The 20,463-nt window shown below is 54.3% G+C and overlaps 1 protein-coding gene across 2 annotated transcripts in view; it reads right to left on the reverse strand.

Moving 5' to 3' along the window:
• LRRN2 (leucine rich repeat neuronal 2) overlaps positions 4,124–20,463 on the reverse strand; it is a 73,313-nt gene continuing 56,973 nt past the window's right edge. Inside the window, exons 1-2 of one of the 2 annotated variants that reach the window (XM_021063229.1) lie at positions 10,894–12,091; positions 4,124–7,163 (exon numbers count right to left, since the gene is read on the reverse strand). In XM_021063229.1, the coding sequence (XP_020918888.1) occupies positions 4,788–6,926 (2,139 nt within the window). In that variant the 5' untranslated portion in view covers positions 6,927–7,163; positions 10,894–12,091 and the 3' untranslated portion in view covers positions 4,124–4,787. Of the gene's footprint in view, positions 7,164–10,893; positions 12,092–20,463 lie in introns of those variants that run through there. The other variant, XM_003130101.6, reaches the window with a different exon arrangement.

Genomic DNA, 20,463 nt, shown 5'->3' on the forward strand with positions numbered 1-20,463 from the left:
GGGGAGGCAGAAAGGAGACAGGGAGGAAGGAAGATGATGGGACACTTAGGCAGCAGCCTCTGGACTAGGGTGACCAACCATCCCAGTTTTTCCAGGACTGAGAGTTCCTGAAACAGGGGACTGTGAATGCAAAGACCAGGGAAGTCCCAGTTGGTCGTCCTACCGTGGATCAGCAAACCTCAGTGGCTTCTGTTTTAGGAGGACGAGTCTGAGCACTCAGGACGGCCTCACACTCACTCTCTCTCCTCCTGTGGGCACAGCCGCCCACGACATCCGCCTTGTGGGAGAAGGCAGGCATATGGGCTGCCAGAGGGGATACTTAAGTGGCTTGTGGCTGGCTGGGTGGTCAGCTCAGGCATGTTAACTGAGGGACCCGGGTCAGGCTGCTGTAATGAGCCACAGAACCATGTCCTGGCCCAGGTCTGCTCCACAATCTGGCTGAGCCTTGGATGAGGACAGAGATGGCAGGACCAAATCCCGCAGTGGCACATGTGCACGTGTGTGAGGGAAAACTCACAGCGTCGACGGCTGAGCTGTTTTGAAATCATCTCCATAGATGGAAATGATAGGCCCTATGTAAACAACTTAAAATTCAAACAGTAACAACTACTGCTTTCTATTTAGGGGTTAAAAAAGCAATCTTTTAATTAATTAATTTATTTTTTTGTCTTTTTGCCTTTTCTAGGGCTGCTCCTGAGGCACATGGAGGTCCCCAGGCTAGGGGTCGAATCGGATCTGAAGCCACTGGCCTACACCAAAAGCCATAGCAACGTGGGATCCAAACCACGTCTGCGACCTACACCACAGCTCATGGCAACACCAGATCCTTAACCCACTAAGTGAGGCCAGGGACGGAACCCGAAACCTCATCGTTCCTAGTTGGATTCGTTAACCACTGAGCCACGACAGGAACTCCTAAAAAAAGCAATCATAAAGGTCCAGAAGTGACCAGGCTAAGTAGCCGTTTTGTTTGTTTGAAACCCAGCATGTGGAGTTGCCAGCACACTCAGTCTAGGAGGAAAGCTCAGACTTTGAAGGCCACTTTGGCTGTGTTAATAGATATACAAGGGGAGTTCCCATCATGGCTCAGCAGAAGTGAATCTGACTAGCATCCATGAGGACGCAGGTTCGATCCCTGGCCTCACTCAGTGGGTTAAGGATCCAGCGTTGCCATGAGTTGTGACTCGGATGCTTTGCTGCTGTAGTTGTGGTGTAGGCCGGCAGCTGCAGCTCCGATTTGACCCCTCGCCTGGGAACCTCCGTATGCTGCAGCTGTGGCCCTGAAAAGACAAAAAAAAAAAAAAAAAAAAAAAAAAAAAAGGCATACAAGGCATGGTCCCATGGTCGTCCCACCTGGTCACAGCACACCTGAGCCACGTGCCCAGCTGTGTACCAGGGGAGAGGCTGCTCTCTCTCATTGGCTCCGTATCTAGCTATTTCGGGACATAGCAACCGGCAGAGTACCTCTTCTTCCCCTTCCCTAACTGGCTAAGTCCCTGCAGGGTCATCTCTCTTTCCAGGGGAAAAGAAGCCACTGCCCTACTCTGCCAGCTCACATGACTTCCTGGGGGCAGCCCCATGCTCAGGACCAAGGACTTCTGTTGAGACAGATTAAACCACCATAACTGCCTTTCTCCCCCCAGAAGAAGGGCTTCATTTCCAAGGACTGGGCAGTTGTCAGCACCACTGCGCAGGGAGCCCTTGAGGACATGGAGACGGGGAACCAGAATGGCACCTCCTTCCGCAGGGCTCACAGCTTCCTGCCTGTAGCTGAGGAGGCTACATGAAAGGAAGGTTGCAAAGATGACTTCTATCTTCCAGCCTCTCCATCCGCCAATGCCAGGCACATTTATACATATTTTGCACTTATAGGATCTAAGGCGTGCTGGGGTCACCTTTTGGGTTGCTGGGATAGAGCCCAGCACTCCTAGGGGAGTTCTGGGGTAGCAGGGGAGGTGGTGATGGGAGAGGGTCGCAGGGTTCTACCGACTTTATGAGGCCCTGGGGGCTTATTTAAGGGACCAACACCAAGATTCTCCTTGCCACATGGGCCTGTCAAGAAAGGCAGCACCTGCCCATCATCCTAGACAGGAGAGGTTGATTTCTGATTGAAATCAGTCACGGTGATTTCTGACTCCGATTTTCCGTGATCAGCACAGGCTCTGCCCTGCCTCTACCCCACAGCACTTCTGGATCATGGAGGATGAATCCAACCATCACCGATGGCGAACAGGCTGGATGCCACAGGTGAGGCCCGGTCGGTTGGCATGGTTACCGGAACATGACCACGATGGTCCCCAAACTTTCCCAGTCCTTTCCCCTAAAGAACATGTAAGTTGCCCATGAGAAAGAGCACATGTGGGTGGAGCCTGCTGACTGCAGGGCAGTGGGCTGTACATTTTGAAATGGGGCTGAGCAGCCCACCAATAGAAGGGGGAGGAGCCTAGGGACCATTCTGCAGCCCCTCCCCCAAGCATCTCATGGGGCCATAACCTATACCTCTGTCTATAAACTTCCTGGGGCACAGGAGTGAAACCTTCTAGCCACCACAGGATGGCGCTCCGTGGTTCTCAAAGTGGTCCCCAAAGCAGTAGCAGCAGCATCACCTGAAAACTTGCCAGAAATGCACATTCTCAGGCCCCAGCCAGCTCTAGATCTGGGGTTAGAACCAGCCGTCTGTGAGCTAGTGATTCTGACGCAGGCTGATGTGTGAGAACCCCGGCCCAAGCAGTTTACCAAAATGGCTGTTTGCTGAAAGTCTTCAGAGAACTCTGCTCTCTTTGTGCCCACCAACGGAGGAGCATCCCCCTCGGGCTTGGGGTAAGTGTTCTCTTTCTAGGTTCCATAGGCCTGGTGCTCTGCTTACTGGTCTGGCTTCCACCTCTGAATACACCTGCAATCTCAAGCGTGGCTTAGAGCGGCTTCCAAGAAGTCGGCTACATGTGTCTGTAGCACAGGAGCCCTCAGGTTCACACGTTGCATCTTTCTGGTCTCAAGAGACCCAACTCAGAAACAAGAGCTCTGGGCCAGCAGGCTCTTGCTCTGGAACCACCCCTTGGCTGCTCACGGCAGCCCCCTCCCCCCTTGGCTCTAGTGTTTTTCCAACTGACATTCCTTTTCACGTTTGGTCCTGAGAAGTTAATCCCCCCCCACTTTTTTTTAAGATTGCAAAAGCAAACCAGGCTCATGGCAAATTATTCTGAAATGAACCGGAAAGATAAAGGCAGCAATCTTCTTGTCCCTCAGCCCTCCCCTCCCCAAACTCTCCATCACCCCACCACCCCCTCCTGCCCCAGTGAGCTGAAGTTCTTGCTGTCTTGGTGATTTGCAATTCTCTGCATGACTCTGCCTCTTGGGTTTGTTTAATTAGAAATAGGCTGGGAAGTGTTTCCTATGCACTGGCATGTTAATTGCTTATCACAGAAAGAGAAGGGGTGACAATGTTCGGTGATGGAAATTTCCACTCTCTCCATCTCTGGGTTTTCCTCTATTTGTCTCTCCCACCTTCTTACCTTCTTGTCTCCTGTGTGTGTGGTGTTTTTAGTTTTTTTTTTTTTTTTTTTTTTTTTGTCTTTTGTCTTTATGGGGCTGTACCTGCAGCATATGGAGGTTCCCAGACTAGGGGTCTAATCGGAGCTGAAGCTGCCAGCCTACACCACAGCCACAGCATTGCCAGATCTGAGCCACATCTGCAAATCCTAGCCGAATCTTTGACCTACAGCACAGCTCACGGCAATGCCTGATCCTTAACCCACTGAGCGGGGCCAGGGATAGAACCCGCAACCTCATGGTTCCTAGTCGGATTTGTTTCTGCTGCACCACGATGGGAACTCCATCCTGTCCTTCTTTCTTTCCCCTCCTGTCAGCCCTTCCTGCACTTTGTCCCCCTACCCCCACCCCACCGCTCTCCAGCTCAGTTCCAGGGACCCTCCGGGGAGCAGGCCCAGAGGCACCTGGCGAGGCTAGAATTCAAACCTAAAGGGAAAAACCATGTCCTCTTGAACCATGTCCCCCTCTTTCTTCTCCCTCCTCTCCCATCCCAGGCCCTCCCTCCATCAGTGTCAGGCTTTGAAGAGATTCAGAGCAGAAAGCTCTTTAGTGACACTCAATATTCAAAGGATTATTTTCCTTCCGTTTCCTTCCCTCCCCTTATTATTGTTATCTTATTTATTTTTATTTTTTACAAAATAGGAGAAAAGAGTGAATTGGGTTGGGGGGAGGTGACACATTTCTCCACGAAGGTACAAAATGGCCTATAGAAAGTCAACCTCAGAGCGTTCCTGGGCATCCCTCTCCCAAACGTCCTTGAGATCCAGCTGGGGATCCGCTTTGGGAGCAGCCCCCAAGGAGCAGAGGAGTGGCCTCCTTCAGCCCTTGCCCAGGAGGGGAAAGAGCAAGCAACTGAGACTGTACAGAGACAGAGAAGCAGAGGGGTGCATCCTGTGGGCCAAGGGCCTGGGGACACGGGCAGGGGACATCCAGGCAGGGGCCCAGGAGCCTCTGAGCACACAGACAACTGGGGAGGTGGGAGGCTCTAGCCAGAGTCCTTCCTGTTCCTTGGAGATGTTCCTCTGAAAGGCGTCGGAGGAGCCCCAGGAGGTAAGGGTGCCTTTCTAGAGGCTGCAGAGCGCCCCCGGGAGCCACAAAGCCAGCTGTCTTGGTCCAGCTGCCAGGCCTCAAGCACGTGGGTCCATGTTACTTTCCTGGCAGGGCATCTGGCCCAGAATGCTTCCCTTTTGGTAAAAGTCATCCTAGTTACTTCTCTACTGCTGAGAACAAGCTGGGCTTCAGGAGTTTTGTGACAATGGTGGTGACAGTGTCTCCTCCTCTGAGGACCTGGGTGGCTTCCTCCCTGGATTCCAGTGCAGGACCAGTGGGGCTGACACCACCCGAACTGAGGAGGCACTCCAGCCCCAGAAAGCCCAGACTGGAAGGAGAGGTCTCCCAGACACTCCCTGCCTGGGCTGGCCAGTGCCAAGGTGGGCCGCCAGCCCAGCTGCCAGCAGGAGGATGGCGAGAGCCAGGACGGCTATGAGCCCAGGTCGGTCCCCTAAGGCTCTGTGACAAGGAGTGGCCTCTTTAGTCCTGGCCCATACACATGCCAGCTGGGTGTGGGCATCAGCAAAGGCCACTTGCAGGCAGGCCCAGTACTCCGTGGCCTGAAGGAGGCGGGTGATGTTGTAGCTGTGGGTACCCCGTGGCAGGCGGGCCAGAGCAGTGGCCCCGTGGCCCCGAAGGGCAGAGGCGCTGGACCAGGTGAGGTTGGTGGAGACTGTGTTGGGTGGGGAGACCCAAGACAGCAGGATATGATAGGGGTGGGTCTCCTGCACCCGGAGCTCCAGCCCCCATCCCTTGTCTCTGCCCGGCTGCAGGGGAGCCCGGCCAACAACCACACTAACCGTCTTAGTGTCAGCCCCTACCAGGTTCTGGGCCACACAAGTGTACAGCCCTGCCTCTTCCACTGTCACCCTCCGAAGCTCCAGGGTCCCCTCGGGGTACACCCGGTACTTCCTGCCTGCCCGGGCAGCCGTCAGTCGAACCCCTGCTGGAGTGACCCAGTAGATCTCAGGTTCCGGTTCAGCCAGCGCCCGGCAGTGCAGCACCAGGCTCTCTCCACTGGCCACCTGGAGGCTGGAGGGGAAGCTGCGGGGGGAGATGAGGGGCAGGCAGTGGTCCGTCATCTCCCGGAAGGGCACCTCCCGCACTGGGCGGCGCTGGAGGTCTGGCGGTTCGGCGCACAGCGTGGACTGAGGCTCGATGAAGCGGACGCGGGTGCCCGTGGCATTGGCCCAGCGGATGACGCAGTCACAGCGGATGGGGTTGCCATGGAGACCCACCTCCTGCAGGTTAGGCAGGGACTCCACTGTCTGCTGGTGCAAGGCACTGAGAGCGTTGTTGTTGAGCATGAGGGTCTCCATCTGGGGCAGGTGGTGGAAGGCGCGGGGGTGGATGAAGGACAGCCGGGGGTTGTTGGTGATGTCCAGCTTGGTCAGCTCAGGGAGGTTGACCAGGGCAAACTTATCAATGGAAACCAGCTCCTCCATGTTGTTCAGCCCCAGCTCCTTGAGGTGCAGCATGTTGGCAAAGTCCCCGGGCCCCACTCGCTGGAGCGGGTTCTTGTTCAGGTCTAGGAACTTGAGCCCGGGCACCTGCTCCAGCGCCCGCCGGGGCACTCGGGCCAGCCGGTTGTCGTAGAAGGAGAGGCTCTCCAGGCTTTGCAGCCCCTCCAGGGCATAGTCGGAGATCTCCCGCAGGTTCATGCCTGCGAGCACCAGGCTGCGCAGGTTGGCCAGGGGCCGGAAGTTCATGTCCAAGATGGCATCCACCCTGTTGCCACCAATCATGAGGATCTCCAGGTTGGGCAGCATCTCGAACCAGCGGCTGTCAACGGCCCTCAGCAGGTTGGAGTTGAGGTGCAGCCGCAGCAGGTTGCTGAGGCCGGCGAAGGCCCGGGGGGCGATGCGATAGAGCTGGTTGTGGTTGAGATAGAGTTCCTGCAGGCTGGCCAGCCCTGCAAAACTGTGGTCCTCCAGCCGGGTCAGCTGGTTCTCCTCCAGGTGCAGACTCAGCAGCTGGGGCAGGGCCCGGAAGTCACAGTCTCGGGTGTCTGAAAAGCTGTTCTGGGACAGGTCCAGCTCTGTGAGATTGGCCAGGTAGCCGAGCTCACCCTGGTCCACGCGGACGATGCTGTTGCTCTGTAGCAGCAGGGTCTGCGTGCCGGCGGGCAGCGCCGGGGGTACAGCTGTCAGAAATAGGTCATTGCAGTCCACGGTGGTGGCCTCGCGGTAGGACGATCGGGGTGTATACCAGGGCCGGATCTGGCAGGCACACTGAGGCGGGCAGGGCACACGCCAAGGTACCACGGGCACAGCGGCAGTGGCACCAGCCACCCAAGCTAGCAAGAGGGGGGCCACGAGGAGCCTCATGGTGGAGCGGCGGGGCAGGGGACCCTCCACAAGAAGAGTCTCGAGTCCTTGTGCTCTTAGCAATTTGCAGGCTGAGGGTCAGCAGCCCTGCCAGGGCCCAGGGAACCACCCTCCTAGGGCAGTCATTCTACGCAGGGCTGGGTGGGCATTACTTTTGGCCCCCCCGGGTGCGGCTCTCCATCCTTGTCCGCTGGTGCTGGGTCTGCTTACTCATTGCCATGCGCCATCAGGGCGGTCCTGGAAGAAGAGGATGCAGAGTTAAGGAGCTGGTGAGAAGGCGAGTCTGCTCACTCCTCCCGTGTCTCCCTTGTTTGACTCAAGAGGCCACAGGAGCGGAGAGGCACGGACAGGGTCAGAGCCAGGGCTGCGGGGTTCTGCCCTACTGTCCTTAGTCAGGCTTTATTGTCTTTTTCTTCCATCTGCTGGGGGAGTGAGTGGCTATGAGCCTTTAGGGAAGGAGTGAGAGAGTGAGCCTTGGAAGCTTCCAGAATAACTCAGGGAAGGTGTGTGTGTGGAGGAGAGGGGATGGCTGGAATGGTTGCCATCTTCAGAGTCCTTCTAAGCCCAGAGAGACGTGGAGTAGATTCTCCAACCTTCCTCATCTGTCCCCACTCCCTCACTGAGTAAATGGGAAATAAAGCAGGAGTTTTCAGGTATCCCTCTGAGTCGGGTGGGTAGAGGCTGCTAGAAACAAGTGCAGCTTCTGAATTCCAGGGTGAGCTCTCAGAATTCTGGAAGTTGAAAGGCAGTGACCCTGACCCCATACCAAGACAGGCTAGGGAAGTGAGTATGGGGTCATCTGGTGTCTGCTTAGGCTCTCCTGGGGTGGGGGACAGCTTTGGTTTTTGCCAACTTCCCTACCAAAAGCGGGTCTGAGCTGCCAGGAGGAGGTGGTGGGGTTAAGCAGCCTGGGTGTGAGAGTTTCCTGGTGGCCTAGTGGTTTAAGGACTCAGCATTGTCACTGAGTTAGGTTTGATCTCTGGCCTGGGAACTTCCACACACTGCAGGCACAGCCAAACAAACAAACAAACAAACAAACAAATAAAAACAAAAAGAAAAAAGAAGAAAAAGAAGAAGAAGCCTGGGTTGTGAACTCCTCAGCCCTGCAGGTAAGACCTTATGTGATCTGGCCTTAGCTAGTTCCGGCTTTTGCCATCCCACTGACCCAGTGACCAACCTTTCAGGTTGAAGTTATCCTGACAGCCCTCCCCCACCCCCCACCTCCTGTCTCCTCCTCACTGTCTTCTAGACAACTCCCACCTGTTCTTCAAGACTCAACTTAAAGTCAGTCACCTCCTACAGAAAGCTGCTTCACCTTCCCCATTCCTGGATGGCTAAGGGGCCTGCCTTATGCTCTCACAATGCCCCATGCTTTTTTTGGTCACAGCCCTGATCACATCATGTGGAACTGTCTCCCCACTTGGGGACCTGTCTTGCTCATTACCATTCTTGTAGCCCAGGGCAGATGTCCAGTGAGGGTTTAAATCGATCTCTGTGGTCCCAGGGATCAATCTAGAATCCAAGCCATCGTTATTCCTCCCTCCCAGGTATGGGCAATCAATCCAGGTTCTCTAGCAGAACCCTTGGCCAGGCTACCTCACCCAAGAGGCAGGTCCAGCCTTAGCCTAGAACCAAGAGGGCGGAGAGAGGAGGCCTTCTGGGCCTGGCCTGACTCCTGAGTGGAGGTCAGACTGAGTAGGTTTTCCAGCTGCAGGTGCCAGGGAGGGCACTGTCATTGAACACCTGTGATTTGCCAGGACATCTCATTTACTTCTCATAGAAATTCCCATTGTGATGCAGTAGAAATGAATCCAACTAGTAACCATGAGGTTGCAGGTTTGACCCCTGGCCTCCCTCAGTGGGTTAAGGATGGGGCGTTGCTGTGAGCCATGGTGTAGATCAGAAGATGTGGCTCAGATCCTGTGTTGCTGTGGCTGTGGTGTAGGCTGGCAGCTGGAGCTCCCATTTGACCCCTAGCCGGGAACGTCCATATGCCGAGGGTGAGACCGTTAAAAAAAAAAAAAAAAGCATTTACTCCTCATAAAGAGTCTACAAATAAGCATTAATACCTCTATTTTGCAGAAGAAGAAACTGAGGTTTGGAAGAGGTTAAGGAATTTGGCTCAAGCCACACAGCTGGTTAAGTGGCAGGACACAGGAATCCAGAGGTTCTGCCATTTACACTGTACTTCTTGGCCCCAAGAACTGGCCCGAGCCCACCCTGGCACTCTGGGCCATACTGGCTGCTGAAGCAGCGGGCTGGGTGCCCTTTCTTGCCCCTTGAGGAGATGACTTCCCAGTAGGGAGCTAGGGAAGGTGGGAGCTGTGTCCCCCCCACTGCCCAGGCCGATGCCTCTCAGCTGGCCAGGGGTGTTCTTTGCCCACTTCATTCCTCTTCCAGGACACTGGGGCTGGGAGGGGAGCAGCAGGAGGCCTCCCTCAATCGAGCTCGGGAGCGGCACGCCTGCTGCCCACCTTCTTCTGCAGCTATTTCTGAAGGTGGGAAAAACAACATGACTTAAAATGCACAGAGGTTTTGCGTGGGGGTGAGTGTGTGTACGCTGACACTTAAAGCTCAGGGCAAACAAACACACGTGCACACATGCATGCACACCTGTGTACATGGGCAGAGGGGAGCCTGGGGAATTCGGCCAGCCAGGCTGGTGCGTGGTAGTCGGGAAGCGGGTTGGGGATTCTGCAGTGGGCTATGCGGGTGGAGAGGCACCAGGTGAGTCCTGGGATGGGCCCGTCATGGAACTAGGTCTGCTGTCTTACCATACGTATGTAATGTACCAGAAGCCCCTGCCTCCTGCCCAGGCCTGACCCGAGACAACAGAACCCACTAGTGAAGAGATCGTACTATTATTCCCAGAGCACCCTGGGAAAAGCTGTGACTTCTCCGAGCATCTGCTCCTTATGAAAAAAATGAGGATGTCATTAGGATTAAAGGAGCCGAGTGGGGTGCACACAGAGAAAGCTCAATAAGTGCTAGTTCCCTTCATCCCCCTGGCTTGGGAAGCTCTCCAGACTTCTTAGAGGGGATAGAAGTGGGATCCCGGGGTTCAACAAGCCCCTATTAAGCCTGCCCCCTGTGGGCTCAGGGTCGCCCCCCAGGTGAGACGGGGAGCTGTGAGCAGAAATAGAAGAAACGTCCTGTCTTTAAGGGTGCCACTCTGGCAGCACCAAACATGCAAAATGATTAGGGGAGAGAAGACTGCGGTGGCTGGAAAAGGGCTTCAGACCCTGCCTGAGCCCAGGCGTCACTCCTCCAACACCTGTCCTAGTACCTTCATCCTCCAGATGCTCAACTGTATGGAGAGAAGCGAGAAGCCATTTATTTATTTATTTGTCTTTTTGCCATTTCTTGGGCTGCTCCCGCGGCATATGGAGGTTCCCAGGCTAGGGGTCCAACCGGAGCTGTAGCCGCCAGCCTACGCCAGGGCCACCGCAACACAGGATCCAAGCTGCGTCTGCAACCTTCACCACAGCTCATGGCAACGCCGGGTCCTTAACCCACTGAGCGAGGCCAGGGACCGAACCTTCAACCTCATGGTTCCTAGTCAGATTCGTTAACCACTGCGCCACAATGGGAACCCCGCGAGAAGCCATTTAAAAGTTAATTTCTAGGGTCCAAATAACACACATGCACCTCCCCCTCAACAAATAAGAGGTCTCTTGTTGTCTGAAAGAGGAGGAAAAAAGCAGAAGCCCCACACAATTAATATCTGGGCATAAAGAAAATGTCATATATGAAAGGAAAATCAAGCTTACAAATAACACACACACATACCAAAAACCATGTCCAGAGACACGCCTTCCCCTCCACCCCAGGCTCATTCTCCTCCCTGCCCCTGCAGCTGGGCTGGGAGGTGAGCCAGGGCTCCTGCCCCTCAGCCAGGAGCCCAGGGCTGGGGCTCAGCATGCAGAGACGGGCCGCGGCTGGATGACTCAAGTACACATGCACGCACCTCTGGTCCCAAGGCTTGGCAAAGACCCGGCAAGTCCTCCTCCTCACTGCTGAGCACACAGCCCCTTTCTAGGATAGAATTCAGAGCTGCCCACTCACCTGCCATCACCACTTACGACTGTCTTGCACATGGCCCACTCACGCAGGCTTGATTAGCAATTTCTGCCGAGAGCGGCAGAGAAAGCTAATTGTCTTTTATCTATCATCTCTCGGGGTGAGAGGGAGTTCAGACTATCACAGGCACCTTTTCCCCAACTGGATTTCAAGCTCCTTGTGGCAGGGGTCATGTGTTGCATGCTTTCTGAGTCCCCTCGGCGCCCAGTGTGGGATCGAGCACACAGAAGGGACTGGGGAGTGGATACAAAGAGTGACACGGGTAATTCTCCCATCAGCCCCGTGTGCAGGCAGAGCAAGGATAATTCAGTCTCATGTTTCAGGGGAAGCAACTGAGGCACCGAGGGGTTAAGTGACTTGTGGAGGCTGCACAGCTTCTCATGTGGTGGAGTCAGGATTTCAACTCGGGTCTTTGACTCCATAACGTGCCCTTAGCAGCCCAGCCAAGGCTCACTGCCTGGCAGACTGCAGGGTTGGTGGCCCAAAATGCCCACTTTAGGTGCCACTTCCTTCAGAGGTGACCTGGTCCTCCACTCCTCCTCCTCCACAGCTACCCAAAGGAACCCCTCAGACACCATTTCTTGATTTCTGGCTAGAGCAACTCCATCTGGCAACGCGGGGAAGACACTGTTCCTCTATGTGTGGCTTGGCCTGGAACCACAGGGACAAACAGCCAGGAGACTGCACACAGACCTCAGCCTACCTTCAGACCCGCTCTTTGTGCAGGGACCGCTGGAGTCACAGCCTTCTGTGACAAGAGACGAAAAGCTCTGGGGCCACCATCAGAGAAGCAAGGTTGCCCACTCCAGGAGCAAAGTTTCTCTTGGAAGCCCCGATGGAACCACCTCCTCCAGGCAGCCGCCCTGGATTTAGCAGAAACTATGGAATCGATCCCTTATACCCCCCCCCCCATTAAACTAAGACCCTTGGCAAAGTACTGAATGAAGAATTTTGGAGAAGCTGTTCTCAGGAGCAGGACCTGCTCTTCTCGCGTCCCTCCGTCTCTGGCCCCGCCCCCAGCACAGTCCCGCCTCCGGGGCGATAATTGACAGCGGCTCCTCCAGGTGGTGGGTGGATTCGGTCTCTTTCTCCTCCGCCCCTCCTGTCCCCTCCCCTCCCTGGCAGCCTCCGCCCAGGCCCCCCGAGCCCAGGCCCCCTGAGCTGCGAGCCCTCCCGAGGGAGGAGCAGCGGAGCAGTGATCGATTGCCTGGCCTTCGCCGCCCGCTGCAGAGCCAGGTCCCCCAGAGCTGCGGAGACAGATGGGCAGCATAATTGAGTGTAGCGTTGATAAACTCCGGCCTCCTCACTGGCAGATAAGCACGGGGTGGGGGGATGCAGAGGGAGGGAAGGCTAGGGCTCCATCTGTACACCTGGCCTCCAGCTCCTCCCGGGAGGTGAGCATGGCCCCTCACTCCCACCTCTCATTTAATCACAGACAACCAGGACCTCAGAGCTGGAGGAGACCTCGGTGTTTATCTAGTCTTCCAGAATCTGAATTCCATAAATAACTCATGCAAAGGAGGAGTGGTGGAGCGGAAGGAGCCTGGGCTCTGTGATCAGAGTTTAAGCCCGGCTCTGCCGCTCACTGTGTGTGACCTTGGGCAAAGGTAGGTGACCTGAGCTGGGAAATGGGGATGAGATCCTCTCACAATATTGCTGCGAGGAACCCAGGATGCCAGGGCTACGATGTGCCTATTAGTTAACTTCGCTGCCCCCTTCCCCATTGCTTTTCGTCTCATCTTAGCCCCTAGTTCTCATTTCCCACCTTTTGCAGGAAATTTTCTATTACTGAGGTACAACACCCGTACAGGAGACTGCATAAACGGTATGAATCCCAAGTGTGCAGCTTGATGAATTTCTCCATTTGTAGATATCAGTACAACTACTACCCAGGGCAAGTATAAATACTGACAGACCTCCTGAGGTTCCTATGGGCTGCCCTTCCCTGTCAATGTCCCAGCCCCCACTGGGAGTTAACCACTGTCTTGATGTCTATCACTACCCATAAGATTCATCTTTTTTTTTCTCTCTCTTTTTATGTCCGTACCTGCAGTATATGGAAGCTCCCAGGCTAGGGGTCAAATGTGAGCTGCAGTTGCTGGCCTACACCACAACAATGCTGGATCTGAGCCACATCTGCCATCTACGCCCCAGCTTCAGCAATGCCAGATCCTTAACCCACTGAGCAAGGCCAGGGATCAAACCTGCATCCTCACAGAGACAACATCAGGTTCTTAACCCACAGGCCACAAAAGAACTCCCCTCATGCCCCCCTGCACCTTTTTAATATCCGTACTGGGGGCGTATGGAAGTTTCCAGGCCAGGGGCACATCCCGGCTGTTCCTGCAACCTACACCACAGTTGCAGAAACACCAGATCCTTTAACCCACTGGACAGGGCTGAGGATTGAACCCGCACCACCACAGAGACAATGCCAGATCCTTAACCCACTGTACCACAGCAGAGACTCCCAATTTCATCTTTTTTCTTTTTAGGGCCCACCCACGGCATATGGAGGTTCCCAGGCTAGGGGTCAAATTGGAGCTACAGCTGCTGGCCTAAACCACAGCCACAGCAATGCCAGATCTGAGCCACATCTGCAACCTACACCACAGCTCAGAGCAAGGCCGGATCTTAACCCACTGAGCGAGGCCAGTGATTGAACCTGCATCCTCATGGATCCTAGCTGGGTTCGTTAACCGCTGAGCCACGCAGGGAACTCCCCAGTTTCATCTTTTAAACCGAGAATTTCCCTTCCTTCTCCATCACACCTTGGGACCAGGATCTTTAGAAATAGTTGCCTCTGGGTTTAGGGAACTTCAGAACCTCAGACTTGGAATTCACTTAATTCATCCTGCTGCTTGATAGTTCATCTAGCTTCTCAGGGTCTCACACTTAATCAGTGATCTCCAGGAAGGGAGGCCAGTTCCTCTTATTACTCTTTATTGTTTTATCCTTCCCATATCTAGAAATTGCTCTGCGTCTCAGGGTCCCCTCTTTGGTTGGAATCCTTAAGACCTGGGCCTGCAAGTGCCACACTGCCTTGAGGCAAGAAGATGGCAGGATGAGCTCCTAGCCCCATGCACCACTGGCAGCCCTTCCCCAAAGCCCTGCTGGGTCTTGGCCACCTCCTGGGGCAGCACTGCTGTCCACTTTCCACTGTCAGATCCCTAGATGCTCTTATTACAGAACCTGGGGCACCAAGCAAGAGGACAAATGGGACAGTGACCAGGAAGGAAGGGCCCAGGCTCACTTAGAAGAACCCCAGACCCCTCCACCTGGCTGTAGCAGAGGCTCTGCTCACTCAACTTGTCCCAAACCCAACATCTCCCACCAAACCTGCTCTCACATGTCAGGCAGAACTGCCATCCAGCCACCAGGCTCCAAGACTAGAAACCTCCGCTATCTTTTTTTTTTTTTTTTTTGTCTTTTCAAGGGCCACACCCACAGCATATGGAAGTTCCCAGGCTAGGGGTCTAATCAGAACTGTAGCTGCCAGCCTACGCCAGAGCCATAGCAACTCGGGATCTGAGCCACATCTGTGAACCACAACACAGCTCACGGCAATGCCAAATCCTTAACTCACTGAGTGAGGCCAGGGATTGAACCCTGTGGTTCCTAGTCAGAGTCGTTAGCCACTGAGCCACAACAGGAACTCCAGAAGCCTCCGCTATCTTGACCATCCCTCTCCCACCTTACACACATTCAATATAGTGTTCACCACGTACGTTCCCTTTTCACTTCTTGTCTTGACTCTTTAAAAAAATTTTTTTTTCCTTTTTATAGCCACACCTGCTATGGAAGTTCCCAGGCTAGGGGTTGAACTGGAGCTGCAGCTTTGGTCACAGTCACAGCCATAGCAATGCCAGATCTGAGCATTGTCTGTGACCTACACCATAGCTCAAGCAAAGCTGGATCCTTTTTTTTTTTTTTTGTCTTTTTGCCTTTTCTATGGCCGCTCCTGTGGCACATGGAGGTTCCCAGGATAGGGGTCAAATCGGAGCTGTAGCCACCAGCCTATGCCAGAGCCACAGCAACTTGGGATCTGAGCCGCATCTGTGACCTACACCCCAGCTCACGGCAATGCCGGATCCTTAACCCACTGAGCGAGGCCAGGGATCGAACCGGCAACCTCACGGTTCCCAGTCAGATTCGTTAACCACTGCGCCACAACGGGAACTCCAATGCTGGATCCTTAAGTGAGGCCAGAGATGGAACCTGCATCCTCATGGATATGAGTCGGGTCCATTGCTGCTGAGCCACAATGGGAACTCCTTGACTCTTACAATAGCCTCTTTTGGTGTTCCTCCTCACCTGTGAGTGATGTTCTTGTCCCCAGACCCTCCATGCTCCTGCTACACTGGATTTGCTATTTCCTTCCCACTCGGACCTCTCACTCCACCAGCAAAGGCTTTCCACAGCTTCAACTATCCAACTCCTCTCCAGCCAGAAAAACCCATCCCAAATGCCACCTCCTCTGTGACCCTTTCCCGGAGGCCCTCCTGGAAGGTGATTACACCCACTGCAGTGCCTGAGAGTCTTCGAACAAACCTCTACGGTAACAGCACCTGCCTTATTGTCATTCTGTGAGCCTGTGTTCTCAACCAGATGGTGAACTCCTGGAGGAAAGAATGGTTTGTTATTGATTTTTGTATCTCAGAGCCTAGTGTGGTGCAGACTTTCCCGGTAGGGGTGGGAGGTCTTCTTCAGCCCTGAACTGTGAAATGCAACCCATTAGTGGGTCATGAAAACAATTTAAAGTGGATAACAATCTGCATTTAAAAAAAGGAAGCAGAAAAATAGAGTGCATTGTATGTAGCTAGATTAAGCACTGTTTTGAGAAGTTTTTTCCTCTATTTTAAACACACACACACACACTTGTGTACAGACAGGGATATGATGCAAAATCAGGCATTTTGCCCTTGGGTTGCAGCTATAAAAGCTTGAAAATAATGATTCTGCAGAGCCTCTCTCTTCTGGTGAGGTGAGTCCCTTCAACTCTAGTTGACACCGCTGGAAGGAAGGATGACATAAATCAAAGTGTCAGAGGGGAGATATGACATCCCCGAGTGCTTTCTATTTCTATGTACCAGATTTCTATTTGCTGGCCTCTTTTCTTTCTTTTTTTTTTCTGGCTGTGTCCATGGCATGTGGAAATTCCCTGGTCAGAACTGAACCCATGCCACTGCAGTGACCTGAGCTAAAGCAGGGACAATGCCAGATCCTTAACCTGCTGAGCCACCGGGGACTCCTTGCTGGCATCTTAAGGTACCATATCCCATCCTCCCAACAGCCCTGTAAGTAGGTACCTTTCATTTATTTATTTATTTTGCTTTTTAATTTAGGGCTGCACCCGAGGCATAGGGAGTTCTCAGGCTAGGGGTCTAATCAGAGCTAAAGCTGCCGGCTACGCCACAGCCACGGCCACGCAGGATCCGAGCTGCGTTTGCAGCCTATACCACAGCTCATGGCAATACCGGATCCTTAACCCACTGGGCGAGGCCAGGGATCGAACCCGCAACCTCATGGTTCCTAGTTGGATTCGTTTCCATTGTGCCATGACGGCAACTCCAGTAGGTACCTTTTAGAAGAGAAATCCCAAGCTTAGTGGAACTAAGGTGTGTGAACCCAGGTGTGTCTCCTACACAACCCTTTCTATTTCCCTGATTCTGGTGCCAGAAGCTGACTTCCAAGAGCAGAGGATGGTGAGGGGACTGGAAGGGGCAGGGAGGAAAATGGGAGGGCATCTCCTGGGGAAAGAATGATGTTTCTCTTGTCCACTCCTGCCCTCCACTCAACACAGAAGTCAGTGTTCCAATAAAAACCCTCTCCCGGCCAGGAAGGGAATGGATTTATTCCCAGGAAGAAATATCTACATTTCCAGGTCTCTGGGCCAGCCCTGGGCACAGGGTCTTGGAGCTCTGCTGCCTGGAAGGGAGCCTGCCATGTTATTTCTTAATTAGGAGTGGAGGGTGCCAGTGGGTAGCACACAAAGTCATTTCTGCCTGGTTGCACTGCACCAAAAAGGCTGCAGGGGAGTGGAGCCAGCTTAACCAGGGCATGGAGAGCAGTGCCAGGCTGAGTCCCACTGCCATGGGCTGCCAGACTTCTGCCCATGCTCAGGAAACCTTCTCTGGTCCTTCCACGCCTCTGCCGGGCTCCCGTGGTGCCCCAGCAGGCCCCCATCATAAACCGGCTGTTTCTTGTCTGTCTCTCCCTCCAGAATGTGAGGCCCTCCAAGGAAGAATTGTGCACCAAGTTAGCAGTTCCGCCGACAGCCTAGCGCACAGTAGGAACTCAGAAAACATCTGTGGAAGGAGGGAGAGAAAGGCAAGGAAAGGCAGGACACGAGAGGAAGGGGGCTGGTTGCTCCAGAGCGCCTGAAGCCCAGGGGACCAGAGTCTGGGCTCAGGCCCTTGGGGTCCCTTCCTAGCTTGTGAAGGAGACACACAGCAGCCCCGGAGCACCTTCCGTAGGCACACGCCCTGGCTCCCCTGGCCTGGCCACTTTAGCCCTTCCCCCGGTGGACAGGGCACTTCTGCCTCAAATCTCCGCCTCTGGATTCCACACCATCTATGACGTACCACCCTCACCCTCCCCCAACCCCCGCCCCCAGTTCCCTCAGATGCCTCCTCTGGAAACCCTGTACCCTCCACCCACCTCTCTGAGAGCTGAGGTTAGGAGTTTAAAGGAGGGCTTTGGAGTTGGTTCTGTACCCGAATCCTGGTGCATCAAGGTCAAGGTATGACTTGAAGCATCCTTACTCAGGCTCCTCCTCCTCTGTAACGTGGGAAGAGAGCCTGACTCACAGGGGGAAATCGGAAAGAGATGATGCCTGCACTCCGTAGAGCCCCCTTCTCTTTTCATCTGCCTCAGTTTGTGTGAGGCACAAGCCCTGGCTTCTAGGCCCCGGATCTACCGGGATCGCACCAGATGGCCGGACATGTGGCGTCTAATGGAGGCATCTCAGGCTGACTTCCTTCCAGACGGACATGGGTCAACTCTAAGCATTCCCCAGGCCTCCAACTGAGGTCCTGTTTCTTGCCTTCGGGACAGCGCTAGAACTCAGTTCATTTATAGATCACCAATGTCCAACACACTCTCACCCAATAAACAGCTCACTCTTCCTGGCTCAGGTGAGCAGCTCCTGCATTTGTCCAGCTGCTTCTTGGAAGAGTCAAAAGCCCCGGGCAGAGCTCGAAATGTCCCAGCTTGACAGCAGCGCACAGAGTTCCATACTGGCCACAGCCCCAAGCCAGAGGGGCGGCCAAGCCCTGCTGCTGACCACAAGCCTCTTCCACCTCCCTCTGTATAATCCCCCTGCCCTTTCTAGAATCAGGGAGGGGGTTCTACACAGACACTGCAGCATTCTTTTTTTTTTTTTTTTCCCTTTTCAGGGCCGCATCCGCAGCATATGGAGGCTCTCAGGCCAGGGGTCCAATTGGAGCTACAGCTGCCAGCCTACACCACAGCCACAGTAACACAAGATCTGAGCCACATCTGTGACCTACTCCACAGCTCACGGCAACACTGGATCCTGAACCCACTGAACGAGGCCAGGGATCAAACCCACAACCTCATGGTTCCTAGCTGGATTTGTTTCTGCTGCGCCACAACCGAAACTCCTGCAGCATTTTTTTTTTTTTTTTGTCTTTTTGCCATTTCTTGGGCCGCTTCCGCGGCATATGGAGGTTCCCAGGCTAGAGGCTGAATCGCAGCTGTAGCCACCAGCCTACACCAGAGCCACAGCAACCCAGGATCCGAGCTGCGTCTGCAACTTACACCACAGCTCATGGCAACACTGGATCCTTAACCCACTGAGCAAGGCCAGAGATCGAACCCGCAACCTCATGGTTCCTAGTCAGATTCGTTAACCACTGAGCCACAACGGGAACTCCTCCTACAGCATTCTTGAAAGGTTCCCTTCTGCAGCCCATCAGACACAGTGGATCCTTGGGTGCTGAGTGCAGGTGGAAGGAGGGGGAAGGCTTCAGAGAGAGGCAAGCAATGTTCTTTCCTGCCCCAGTGCCTTTGCACATGCAGGGGCTTTATCCTAGAAGTCCCTTTCATTGCTTGTGTATCTTGGGAATTCCTTCCCATCTCTGAGATCACACTGGCACAACCCCCTCCTCCCCCTGACCACCCACTGCCCACCCCCAACTAATCAATCCCTTGCTCCTTCTCCTACTCTGGAAGAACCTACATCCACTCTGCTGCTCCCCTGCTCTCTCAGCCTGAGAGCCCCTCGAGGGCAACTGTGTCGCTTGCATCCCAGAACTAATGGCGAGGGAGGCCAAGGGATGCATGGTGGGGGTGGGGGGTGCCTGGGTAGAGGGTCTGGGGCCCCGGGTGGCTGAGGAGAAAGAGGCAGAGCAAACGGGGAACAGACCAGTTAAACAAGGAGAAAGGCCAAAGCTCTTCTAACGGAAAAAGAAAATGAAATCAGAATGAAAATTGATGAGGCGGAGAGAAAAGGAGACTCGTTTCATCAGCAGGTTTGCCAGATGAAGCTCAGAGATAAATCACGCGGCGGAAGGAGCCTTGGTCTCGGCGGAGCTCACTGCCTTCTCCCTCTGTCAGCTGTCTCGGGCAAGCCTGCGAGATAAATGGCTGCAGCTGAGACTCCGCCGTGGGGGTTTCTGCCCCCCACTAACTGCAGTGAGAATGGCCTGTCAGTCCTCATCACCTCCTCCAGGCCTGCCTGGCCCATGCCTTCACCTGCTCCCCCTCCCGTGGACGTCCCCCCTCCTCAGCTCGGGGTCAGGCCTGTGCAGCATCTGTCAGAAGCCCTGCCTGACCTTCCATACCCCCATCCAGCTTCTCTGAGGTCAGGGTGGGAGGTGGAGGTCAGGGCATAGGAACTGGTGGCTAAAGGACATAGGACAGGACAGGGCTGGGTTCCAGTCCTGGCCCGGGGACAGATCTTGGAATAGGGTCTCTTCCTTCTCCAGGCCTTGGGCTCCTCATCTGTGAAATAAAGGGGGGTGGGTAAAGCAGTGGTTCTAAAACTGAGGCCCCTGGACCAGCAGCATCAGCATCACTGGAAACGTGTTAGATGCTTGGAGTTCTCATGGTTCAGGGGTAACGAATCCAACTAGCATCCATGAGGACGCAGGTTTGACCCCTGGCCTCGCTCAGTGGGTTAAGGATCCAGCACTGCTGTGAGCTGTGGTGTAGGTTGCAGACACAGCTTAGATCTAGTGTTGCTGTGGCTGTGGGGTAGGCTGGCAGCTGCAGCTCCGATTGGACCCCTAGCTGGGAAGCTCCATATGCCTTGGGTGTGGCCCTAAAAAGCAAAAGCAAAAGCAAAAAAAAAGCATTGCAGATTCTCAAGCCTACCCCAGACCTCCAAAATCAGGAACTAGGAGGGTGGAGCCTAATTACCGGTGTTTGAGCAAAGCCTCCAAGTACTTCTTTTCTTTTTCTTTCTTTTTTGCCTTTTCTAGGGCTGCTCCTG

The sequence above is a fragment of the Sus scrofa genome, chromosome 9, assembly GCF_000003025.6.
Source record: "Sus scrofa isolate TJ Tabasco breed Duroc chromosome 9, Sscrofa11.1, whole genome shotgun sequence".
Classification (NCBI taxonomy): Eukaryota; Metazoa; Chordata; class Mammalia; order Artiodactyla; family Suidae; genus Sus; species Sus scrofa.